Source organism: Giraffa tippelskirchi, chromosome 7 (genome assembly GCF_054371585.1).
Source record: "Giraffa tippelskirchi isolate mGirTip1 chromosome 7, T2T-mGirTip1v1.2.pri, whole genome shotgun sequence".
Taxonomy (NCBI): Eukaryota; Metazoa; Chordata; class Mammalia; order Artiodactyla; family Giraffidae; genus Giraffa; species Giraffa tippelskirchi.
This window is the reverse complement of record NC_137281.1, coordinates 92,598,794-92,611,375: the sequence shown is the minus strand read 5'-3', so window position 1 is coordinate 92,611,375 and position 12,582 is coordinate 92,598,794. Positions and strand designations below refer to the sequence as shown.

Here is a 12,582-nt window from a genome sequence, read left to right as displayed (position 1 = left end):
CATGCTTCAGTGCCATTCTCCCATATCATCCCACCCTCACCCTCTCCCATAGAGTCCATAATACTGTTCTATTTATCTGTGTCTCTTTTGATGTCTCGCATACAGGGTTATCTTTATCGATTGACTAAATGTTGAGCTTTAAGCCAACTTTTTCACTCTCCTCTTTCAATTTCATCAAGAGGCTCTTTAGTTCTTCTTCACTTTCTGCCTTAAGTGTGGGGTCATCTGCATATCTGAGATTATTGGTATTTCTCCCCACAATCTTGATTCCAGCTTGTGCCTCATACAGCCCAGCGTTTCTCATGATGTACTCTACATATAAGTTAAATAAGCAGGGTGACAATATACGGCCTTGACACACTCTTTTCCCTATTTGGAATCAGTCTGTTGTTCCATGTCCACTTCTAACTGTTGCTTCCTGACCTGCATACAGGTTTCTCAAGAGGTAGGTCAGGTGGTCTGGTATTCCCATCTCTTTCAGAATTTTCCATGGTTTATTGTGATCCATACAGTCAAAGGCTTTGGCATAGTCAATAAAGCAGAAATAGATATTTTTTCTGGAACTCTCTTGCTTTTTCGATGATCCAGCAGATGTTGGCAGTTTGATCTCTGGTTCCTCTGCCTTTTCTAAAACCAGCTTGAACATCTGGAATTTCACAGTTCACGTATTGTTGAAGCCTGGCTTGGAGAATTTTGAGCATTACTTTACTAGCATGTGAGATGAGTACAATTGTGTGGGAGTTTGAGCATTCTTTAGCATTGCCTTTCTTTGAGAGTGGAATGAAAACTGACTTTTTCCAGTCCTGTGGCCACTACTGAATTTTCCAAGTTTGCTGGCATACTGAGTGCAGCACTTTCACAGCATCATCTTTTCGGATTTGAAATAGCTCAACTGTAGTTTCATCACCTCCACGAGCTTTATTCATAGTGATGCTTCCTAAGGCCCACGACTTTGCATTCCAGGATGTCTGGCTCTATGTGAGTGATCACACCATTGTGATTATCTGTGTCGTGAAGATCTTTTTTGTACGGTTTGTGTATTCGTGCCACCTCTTCTTAATATCTTCTGCTTCTGTTAGGTCCATACCATTTCTGTCCTTTATTGAGCCCATCTTTGCATGAACCGTTCCCTTGGTATCTCTAATTTTCTTGAAGAGATCTCTAGTCTTTCCCATTCTATTGTTTTCCTCTCTTTCTTTGTACTGATCACTGAGGAAGTCTTTCTAATCTCTCCTTGCTATCCTTTGGAACTCTGCATTCAAATGGATATATCTTTCCTTTTATCCTTTGCTTTTCACTTCTCTTCTTTTCACAGCTATTTGTAAGGCCTGCTGAGACAGCCATTTTGCTTTTTTGCATTTCTTTTTCTTGGGGGGGGGTCTTAATCCCTGTCTCTTGTACAATGTCATGAACCTCTGTCCATAGTTCATCAAGTACTTGGTCTATCAGATCTAGTCTATCAGACATCACTAGATGGTCAGCACCAAAATCAGATTCATCATATTCTTTTCAGCCAAAGATGGAGAAGCTCTATACTGTCAGCAAAAATAAGACTGTGAACTGACTGTGGCTCAGACCATGAATTCCTTATTGCCAAATTCATACTTGAACTGAATAAAGTAGGGAAAACCACTAGACCATTCAGGTAGGACCTAAATCAAATACCTTATGATTATACAGTGGAATATTCCAGATAGACTTTTACAAATGCACATCAATAAGGCATTTTGATGATTAACATATCTTTTCTTTTAAAGTTTATTAAATGTCAATCAAAATCCTTCTGCCACACCTTTAGCCATTTTCTATTCGCCACTAATGAATATAGAGACAACTTGTCAGTATTTTTGGTCAATTAAAATTGTCTATATTAAAATAATTTTTAATACCTTGTCATACAGTATATTTTTATTAACCTTAATGAAGTTCTAGAAATAAGCCTTTACATTTCCTTAAAATTGTCTTTGTATGGCATCTAAAATAATAATTATTCAGAGTAAATGAGATAATATGTATTAATAAGTCCTATATAATTATAAATTGCTATTCAAATAGTTTTAAATTTCTTGTGCCATGCCATTTCTCACCTTTTATGTATTTCTGATGGAATATTTCCCTCTCAGTCTATGAACTGTTCACTCATGTATGTTTTCCATGGTATATGCATGGTACATGCCCTCTATGAAGTATACTGAGTTTTTTTTAAGTGTATGTTGTAAAGTGCTTTGAACACTACAAGGGTAATTTATAACACCAAAAAAATTTTAACAGGCCCTGTGACATGCAAACCAAACCACAATGAAATACCATTTTAACATCCAGCATGGTGGCTGTAATAAAAAAGGCAGATAATAACAAGTATTGACAAGGGTGTAGAAAAATTAAGACTCATACATCACTAGTGGGAATGTAAAATGGCCACCAGCTTTAGAAAACAATCTGATATTTCTTCAAAAGGTGAAATAAAGAATTAAAATATGACCCAACAATTCCACTCTTGGTATATATCAAAGTGGAGAAGGAAATGGCAACCCACTGCAGTAGTCTCACCTGGAGAATCCCATGGACAAGGAGCCTGGCAGGCTACAGTCCAAGGGATAGCAAGAGTCAGACACAACTTAGCCACTAAAAGAAGAGAAATGAAAACATATGTCCACACAAAAACTTGCAGACAAATGTTTATAGAAACATTATTAATAACAGCTAAAACATAGAAAACAACCGAAATGTCCACCTACTTCCAAATAGATAAACAAAATGTGCTATATCTATACAATGAATGTTACCTGGCAATAAAAAGGACAAATCTTGAAAACAGTATGCTAAGTGAAAGAAGCCAGTTACATATTGAATGATTCCATTTATATACAATTTTCAGGCAGGAAAATCTACACAGGCAAGTAAATTAGTGGAAACCTAGAGCTGAAAAAGTTGGCTTAAAACTCAACATTCAGAAAACTAAGATCATGGCATGTGGTCCCATCACTTCATGGCAAATAGATGAGGCAACAATGGAAACAGTGAGAGACTTTATTTTTGGGGCTCCAAAATCACTGCAGATGGTGATTGCAGCCATGAAATTAAAAGACACTTGCTCCTTGAAAGAAAAGATATGACCAAGCTACACAGCATATTAAAAAGCAGAGACATTACTTTGCCAACAAAGGTCTATCTAGTCAAAGCTATGGTTTTTCCAGTAGTCATGTGTGGACATGAGATTTGGACTATAAATAAAGCTGAATGCCGAAGAATTGATGCTTTTGAACTGTCATGTTGGAAAAGACTCTTGAGAGCTCCTTCGACTGCAAGGAAATCAAACAAATCAATCCTAAAGGAAATCAGTCCTGAATATTCACTGGAAGGACTGATGCCAAAGCTGAAACTCCAATACTTTGGCCACCTGATGTGAAGAACTGACTCATGGGAAAAGACCCTGATGCTGGGAAAGATTGAAGGCAGGAGGAGAATGGGATGACAGAGGATGAGATCATTGGATGGCATCACTGACTTGATGGACATGAGTTTTAGCAAGCTCTGGGAGTTGGTGATGGACAGGGAAGCTTGGCATGCTGCAGTCCACGGGGTTGCAAGGAGTTGGACACATCTGAGTGACTGAACTGTACTGAAGGTTGAAGGGAATTGTGGGAAATGGAAAGTGACTGCTAATGAAAATTGACTTTGGGGGAATGATAAAATGTCTAAAATTGATTACGGTGATAGCTGCACATCTCCATGAATATAGTAAAAACTGCAGAATTGTATAGCATGTATATTACATCTCAATAAAGCTTTTTTAAAAAAAATAACACCTATGATTTACTGATATATTAACATAATGTTGGGGAAAGAACTGTGGCAGTAACAAGTTATTCATGTCTTTTTACTAATATTTCTATGAATTTACACTAAAGATATCATTTAAGGAAATGAAAGGCTATGTGAATATTTTAACCACAGTATTTTATATTAGTTTCAACTTAGAAAAAAATTTAAATACCTAACAATGGATTTGGTATTATGGTTCATCACCATGACAAAATATTATTATCTATTAAAATTACAAAATTATAATTAAGAATATTGTACAGAAATATAAAAAGTTCAAAAATAATCTTAGGTAGATATGGAAGTATGTAAAATCTAAAATAGACTTACTCATTTAAAAATACCTATGTTTATGAAAAGGGCTGAGGTGACTGGATTATGGAAGATTTTTATTGCTGTCCTTTTGTCTTCTGTAGTAGTTTTCTTATATAATCCCTTTAATTAAAAAAATTGAAATTGTTTTTGCTCCATTAAACCAGTGGTAAGTACGATAATTTTAATACAATAAAATTAAAAGGTTCCCTAGAGATGAGAATGAAAGACCATTGGGTACACATGAGGGAGAATTTCAGGCACCTGTGTTTAAATTTAAACTGTCACAAAAAAGCAATCCAGTGATATTAGGGGCAACAAGCTACTTACAAAAACTCCAGTTCATTAAGTGACTGACACATACTCCAGCTATACATCTGGTAAGTTCTCTGCCAGTGTTTATCTGGACTGTTTCCAGTACATGGTAACAGTCATCACTCCTCAAGCACTAGAAACTTAAGATGTCATCCTTGTTCTCTTAGAGCTCACACCTGAAGTTAAGTAATAGCATAATACTTAATTAATACTTAAGTAATAGGAGTATGCACAAATATGCCATGCATGTGGTTTTCCAGGAAGTGGTGTGTGGAGACAGCAGGAAATGAAGGGCAGTTAGAGCAGAGGTACACCAATTTTATGGGCTATCACAATTGTGTTTACCCTGTCAGAAAGGTTTAACTTCCACATCATGGCTGCCCTCATCAGGTGTATAGCAGGGTATACAAGAAATGACCTGAAGACAAAGCTACACTAACAGAACTTTGTTTTTCAGTACATTGACTATATATATATATATATATTCACAGTGCCTCAGAGTGTGCAAGGCACCAGGGGACAAAATTCTTATGAGTAAAGTACAATCCAAATGTTAAATAAGTTATGTTTTAAATGCCCACACTTACTGGTGTAGGGGTACAAGTCTGTGGCCTGTTAGGAACTGGGTTACACAGCAGGAGGTGAGTGAGCGAAGCTTCATCGGTATTTACCGCTGCTCCTCATCACTTGCATTACTGCCTGAGCTCCACCTGTTCTCAGATCAGCAGCGGCATTAGATTCTCATAGGAGCATGAATCCTACAGTGAACTACACAATCAAGGGACCTAGGGTGAATGCTCCTTATGAGAATCTAATGCCTGCTTCCATTTCTAACATCCTATCTTTGTGAAGCAGGGTTTTCGGTCGTGACAGCAACCAAAATGAGATTACAGAGTTAACTGAATATAAACAACACACTTGGAGTGTCTCCCATCACCTCCAGATGGGACCGTCTAGTTGCAGGAAAACAAGCTCTGGGCCCCCACTGATTCTGCATTGTGTTGAGTTGTATAATTATTTCATTATATATCACAATGTAATAATAATAGAAATAAAGTACACAATAAATGTAATGTGCTTGAATCATCCTGAAACTATCCCTACCCCACCCCTGGGTCTGTAGAAAAACCGTCTTCCACAAAACCAGCCCCTGGTGCCAAAAAAGTTGAGGATCACTGTACTGGTGTACATGCCTCACTCCCAAAGCCTGACCTGTATCCTGTGTGAGCATTTGTTAATGGATTATTTACTTTCTGACATATTCTTTCGCAAAGGACAGTTGACTTCATCGCATGGATTAAATCATTCCTTCCAGTAAGGAATTGAACAAAATGAGTGTTGCCATGTATTTATGACTTACGTCCACTATACACGGAATCATCTGTTGTTTTGAACTACCCAAGCATCTTATCCTTTCAACTAGTAGTTAATAAAAATGAAGCAAAGCTTTGAGGCAGGTGAATTTAAGATCCCTCCCATCTATCCTTTATTAAATGTATTGTTTTGTTCTTCATTATCAAGGTAGAATTTGCTTATATTGAAGATTTAAAAATATCTATGAGTAGAAGGAAAAACAGGCAGTCACAGTCCCCCTATTCAGGAATGATTATCACAGTATTTCAGGGCTTCCCTCATAGCTCAGTTGGTAAAGAATCCACCTGCAATGCAGGAGATCCTGTTTCGATTCCTGGGTTGGGAAGATCCACTGGAGAAGGGACAGGCTACCCACCCCAGTATTCTCGGGCTTCCCTTGTGGTTCAACTGATAAAGAATCCGCCTGCAATGCGGGAGACCTGGGTTTGATCCCTGGGTTGAGAAGATCCCCTGGAGAAAGGAAAGGCTACCCACTCCAGTATTCTGGCCTGGAGAATTCCAGGGACTATATAGTCCATGGGGTCGCAAAGAGTCAGACTCAACTGAGCAACACAGTATTTCAGTGGATTTTATTCTAGGCTTTCTTTCTACATAAAATGTCTGTTGGTATCTTGTTTATTTATTTAAGCAACATAGCTAGGAACATAGGGCATACACACTTCTGAAGTCTCCAGTCTCCAATGAGAGTTTGCATCTCCATGAAGCACAACCGTGCTCCCTCACCTCCAGTCAATACCTGGGCTTCTGCAGGAAATAGAAAATCACCCTGTGTCAATACACCAAGGGACCTTCCTCCACACTCCATCCCCCACTCCAACTTAAATTGCACCACTGCCCGCCTGCTGTTACTCCTCTCTCCCTTATAGATGGGAGTCACTTGGATAACAACATGTGCCACAGTCAAACCCAAATTTGCCACGTTACGTTTAACACTGCCCAGCGGACACGAGTCATGCTACCTCATAATCAGCTTCACGGCCAGGTCAGTCCCTCCAGCCTGGATTCCTTCCAGACCAACTCCCTGAGGTACCAACTGACTTCAAAGCAGAGCCTTCTGTAATAATAAAACACCCACAGAAAACTGCTTCTACTGTCCCTTTAATTACTCTCATTACGCTCTGACAGACAAGTGTGAGAAATCAGATAAAGGCCACCTGCCTGCTCCTTAGCTCAGGAATTGCTACAAGCTTGGCCCCTCAGGACCAAGTCAAGCTCCTCCCTTGGTGGCTCTCCATACATGGTCTCCTAAACTGATTTCCTGCCTTCCTTCCCTTCTTGCAGTTCTGTTGTAGAAGGTCAGCCTGGTTTCACTCTGAACCTGGAAGTCCTGCAGGACACTCCTACTAGTGCCTGCCCTTCAAGTCAATGCTCTGCAAGTGTGGACAGGAGGCTTCACACGCTCTGTGTGAAGTGAAGTGAAGTGAAGTGAAAGTCGCTCAGTTGTGTCCAACTCTGTGACCCCATCGACTGTAGCCTGCCAGGCTCCTCTGTCCATGGAATTCTCCAGGTCAGAATACTGGAGTGGGTAGCCATTCCCTTCTCCAGGGAATCTTCCCAACCCAGGAATCGAACCCACATCTCCCACATTGCATGTGGATTCTTTAGAACCTGAGCCACCAGGGAAGCCCATGCCAAGCCTGTGGCTTTTATCCATGGAAGTCCCTGCTTGTCTAAGGAGGGAGAATCAAGAGGCCCAGGATATTAAGTAAAGCATCCTAAGCGCCTGACATCAGAGCAAGGACATAAGCAGAGATAATTGCTCTCTTGCTTCCTGAACATTTGGACCTTGGCATAAATATGTAGAAATCACGAAAATCTGAATATTTTCCAAGAAATGTTCAGAAAAGAGCTGAGCGTTTAATGTGTGTTCCTTGACTCCCAGATGTCTGTCTCTGTCACATCTGTTCTGGAACAAATCATTGCTGGTTCAACCTTTTGAATCATCCAGCTGCTTGTTTGTATACACCCCAAGAACACCACGCAAATGTGAGTCTCTCCCTGTCTCATGACAAAAGCACTTAGGCTTTCCCTCCCTGCCACGTGAGCAACAATGCTTCCTTTCTTGGACACAGCCAGTAAATAAAGAGTAATGGCTTGCTATAGTGTCTCACCTAAATTATTAAGTCTGTCTTGAACGCACATCCCAAATGCCCAAAAGTACAACAATTAAAGAATGAAAATGATCCTACATCAGCTGCTAAATGGAAGATCTTTCTCTTCTGGAAATTATCCTTTTTTCTCTCCCTTATTTTGCCATTTGTGTGAGATTAAAAAAATGCAAAACCCCTATAGTTACCATTCAGCCAGTCACGGGAAAGTTTAAGGATGATTGCTGAACATATTTTGGAAGGAAAGTGACCTGTACTCATCTTTAATTCAATGTATGATCAGTGTATTTATTTCACAAGTAACGTGTCTACTATCCTTGAAACATTTATCCATTCAGTCAAAATACTGAATAATCACCTACTGAATCTTGTGTGATACAAAGATAACTAAGACAACTCCAGGAGCCCAGCATCCCATAGGGAAAAAGAAGAAATAAATTCTTGGATTTTAAGTATTAAATGGAGAATACTAAGGGCATTAAGGGAGTCCTAAAGGGCAGGGTGGGGTAGGGTTCCTCAGGAATGGGCTACTTCTCAGGGAAAATAATACTTGATGATTGAGAAATGAATAAAATTTAACCTAGCAAACCAGAAGGGACAGTATGTGTAAAAGAACATATGTGCTCGGCAGATGGCACATGTTTCAATGTGACTAGAAGATGTGCCTCTCATGGAAGAGGCAGGCAAGGACCAGGTGGTCAAGGCCCTTGCGCAGAGCCTTGCTAAAGAGATTGGTATTATACACACAATGGAGTATCACTCAGCCATAACAAAGAATGAGATGATGGACCTAGAGAATAATAGCCGTAGTAATATTAGTCAAACAGAAGAAGACAAATACTATATGGTATCACTTGTACATGGAATCTAAAAAATAATACAAATGAATGTATGTCCAAAACATAAATAGATTCACAGATATAGAGAACGAACTTGTGGCTGCTCTTGGCTCATTGTGGGCAGGTAATCTTATCAACCTTAGCTTCAAGTAACATGTGTGCATGGGTGCTCAGTTGCTCAGTCATGTCCAACTCTTTGCGACCCCACGGTCTGTAGCCACCAGGCTCCTCTGTCCATGGAATTTTCCAGGCAGGAATACTGGCGTGGTTGCCATTTCCTACCCCAAGGGATCTTCCTGACCCAGGGATTGAACCCAAGTCTCCTGCATCTCTTGCATTGGCAGGTGGATTCTTTATCACTAAGCCACCTGGGAAGCCCTCAGGTAACAGGCATCTCCACCTTAACCTGTGGCCTTACCAAGCTGACCCATCTGCATTGCTGTTCATTTCAAGGAATTCTCTAACACACCACTTGTCTTGCAATAATAGTATCAATAAGCTTCTTAGTGGCCCTGGGGTATGTTAAAGAGCTTTCTTGAAGAGAATGGGAATTATAGGCTCTCACCTCAAAGGGATATTCAAGAAGACTAGAGAAGCCTGGGGGGGTACAGTCCATGGGGTCATAGTCAGACATGACTGAGGGACTAACACATGTAAAGCTCTAATCAGTGGAGGACACCCACTTAACTCTTTAAGACTTAAAAACTCTTATACAAACTGCCATATTGCCTAACTTTTCCATTTGAGTTGATTCGCTCTTACTAGAGACAGGCCAATGTATCGAAGCAACATCAAGCTCTTGCAACATAGCGAGGCAACATCCAAAATCAAAACGAGCATCGAGCTTGTCTCTAAGACTCTAAGACACAGAAACCACTTCCTGGTTGAGTGAGAAAAATCAGTTGTGTAGCTAAGACGTTACCCCAGCGAGGCTTATGCTTGTCAGTTATTTGCAGCAGAAACTTGATAAGAATGTATTACAAGACTTGAGTACTCAAGAGTACTGGAGTGGGTTGCCATTTCCTTCTCTAGGCTATCTTCCCGACCCAGGGATCGAACCCAGGTCTCCCATATTGCAGGCAGACGCTTTACCATCTGAGCCACCAGGGAAGCCCCTTAGCCCTATTAGTATCATTTAAATCCCCATTTTATAGAGAAAAGAAAATGGAGAGCTAGAGTAACTTTCTCACTAGAGTTCAACCTACAGAATAGGAAGCCTAACTTTCTACTTTTCTTTACATCTGGTTGGGAAAACCCTCTAGCTATTGTAAAGTACAGTTGGCTCACACTAATTCTTGCTTCACCCAAGGATAAAACTTGGAAAAATCTCCCAGGGTTAAATTATTTCCGCTCACTATTCAGCACTCCATTCCAACTTCTCTCAGAAAAACTGCCTATGATAAAGCAGTTAATAGAGGGAGAATTCATACTGAAGTCCAAATATGACTATAAGCCGCAAAGACAAATAATACCAGATATGATTTTTTTTTCTCAAATAGAATAGTGAGAAAAGTATAGACCTTGGATTCAGAAAGGTTACTATTCATCCATTTGGGCAAGTTCACCATCTATAAAGTGGAAATAACAGAGATCCTCCAAGAGTTTTGTGAGGATTAAACAAGATGAAATATTTAAAGTACTTTATAGAGCACTCAATAAATGGTTGTTAACACTTTTATTACCATCAATACTACTACTATTACTTTTACTACCACAACGAAATATGGCACTAAAGTCAATGACCCAACTACAAGATAAGTTAATGGATTATATTACAGGGACTGAGAAATATTCTATTTGAAATTAAAATCAGTCTCAGATCCAGGTGTATCATTTATACCTGGAGGAGTAACTGTAGTCTTAGGAGAGAATATAAGATTTAATTTGGGGACTATTCTAGCACTCAAAGGGGACAAGTCTTTACTAGTGGAGTTTCTGGATGATTAATATATGAAAAATGTTTTAACTGTTGAATGTTGGCAAAGAGCTTACTACCCTCCACGAACTCTCATCAGCCCCCACCCCCAACTCTCAAAGAGGAAGAAAGAAAACAAACCCAGGTGCCATGCTGGAAGCTATACGCCCTCAGATTCTGGCAATAACAACAAAGGCATCCGTAATTTCCTGCCATAAAGAAGACAATGCAGAATCCTCCATCTACTTGAGAGAAATTTAAAATCTGGAGGTTGAAGAAATCATAGCTGCATTTTGATTACTGGCATTCTGGGAAATACAGAGGCTGTGAGTCTTACAAAGTGCATTCAATTCTTGGAGTATTCTTATTTAACTAGGATATGCTTTTGAACTTCTTTTCCCCAAAACAAGTGATTTAACCTTGACAACTGCTGTTGGAAAATCTCAGCTATGGATTGAGCTGAATGTTTGCTTCTTGCACTTGGAGAAATTTATTGGGTCCACTTCAGAGACAAAAGTTTATAGATTCATAAAAAAAGAAATTAATGTTTTGCAAGTGATTCCATAAGCAAACAACCTTAATTTAACATGTGTTTCACCTACATCTACTAAAAATAGTCATCACACTACAAATAGCGTTTTTGTACCATTCTGATGAGATAGGACACACTTTATATCTTTAAAGGAAGAACCATTAAAGCAAACAATAGTTATAAAACATACTCAGGGTCATATAGCAAATTAGTGTTTGAAGTAGAAATAAAATTTGGATTTACCCTGCACTGCAATGCCCAGGGACGGGGGAGCCTGATGGGCTGTCGTCTATGGGGTCGCACAGAGTCGGACACGACTGAAGCGACTTAGCAGCAGCAGCAGCAGCAGCAATGCCTGTCCTTCATCTATTCCAGGTTGTTGGCGATGGGATGGTAGTGGGGAAGAAGAATAAACAACATTCTCCTTCCTGCTCCTAAATAGAAAATCTTTGCCATCCTAAATCAAAATAATGATATAACATGTTGTGAATCTGGACAGACTTTTTCTAAAACTGATTCTGACTTCGTAAGATGAAATCATATGAATTCTGAGTAAATGGGAATACCTGTGTATGTATCTCTTTAAGAAATGCTTGGATCAGAAAATATAGCTTGCAAACTTAAAATTATTTGATTCATTGCCTAATATCCTCTGTGGGAAACTTTAGCCTCTTCTGTTTTAATTATTAGTTTTCTCTAAGCAATTATAATGAAAGAATTTTTTCATTTGCTTTATTAACAACTTTCCTCATAGTTTAGTACTGACTCCATTCGGAAACATTGATAATCCCACATCTAAAGATAGAGATTCTCAAGGGCATACTAAGAAGTCCATCTAAAAGATTAGAATGAACCAGAAAATAGAGATCGTGGCATCAACTAAGCACCAGCACGTAAAAACAAGAGCGCAAAAAAAAAAAAAAAAAAAAAAAAAGGTCAGTATCTCCCTTAAGGCTGAAATTACTTTGTTTTACATAACTTATCTTTCCTCGGTAACTTCTCTAATTTGAATATAAAATTAGAAAGTACACCATTACCACAAAACGTGTTTGATAGGAAAGTGGGAGAGTTCTTGTAGGAAAGAAGAAAGTCAAAACCTCTCACATCCTAACAAGGTCCATATTAAAGTTGAAATGTAAAGAGAATTATTTAAACAATGTCCATAATAAGGATTAGATACAAAGTGTTTTCACTTACTTTGGCTAACTAATCTAAATTAAACTTATCTGACATCAATACAGCATTTTATTACAGTAACCCATCTTCGAAGAACTCTATAAAAGCTTCATATTTCAAAAACACAAATTGTCACATTTATACCCCAAAGCCCTTATGATGAAAATACCCTATCTAGAGGAAGAC

The 12,582-nt window shown here is 39.0% G+C and overlaps 1 protein-coding gene across 33 annotated transcripts in view; it reads right to left on the bottom strand.

Annotated features, from left to right (window-relative positions):
- The window catches only part of FMN1 (formin 1), a 487,763-nt gene that overhangs the window by 372,790 nt on the left and 102,391 nt on the right, over window positions 1-12,582 (bottom strand). For 6 of the 33 annotated variants that reach the window (XM_081507074.1, XM_081507069.1, XM_081507071.1 and 3 more), the window contains one exon: window positions 6,381-6,570. The exons of the other annotated variants lie outside the window; for them this stretch is intronic. In XM_081507074.1, the coding sequence (XP_081363200.1) occupies window positions 6,446-6,570 (125 nt within the window). In that variant the 3' untranslated portion in view covers window positions 6,381-6,445. Of the gene's footprint in view, window positions 1-6,380; window positions 6,571-12,582 lie in introns of those variants that run through there. 33 annotated transcript variants of the gene reach the window in all.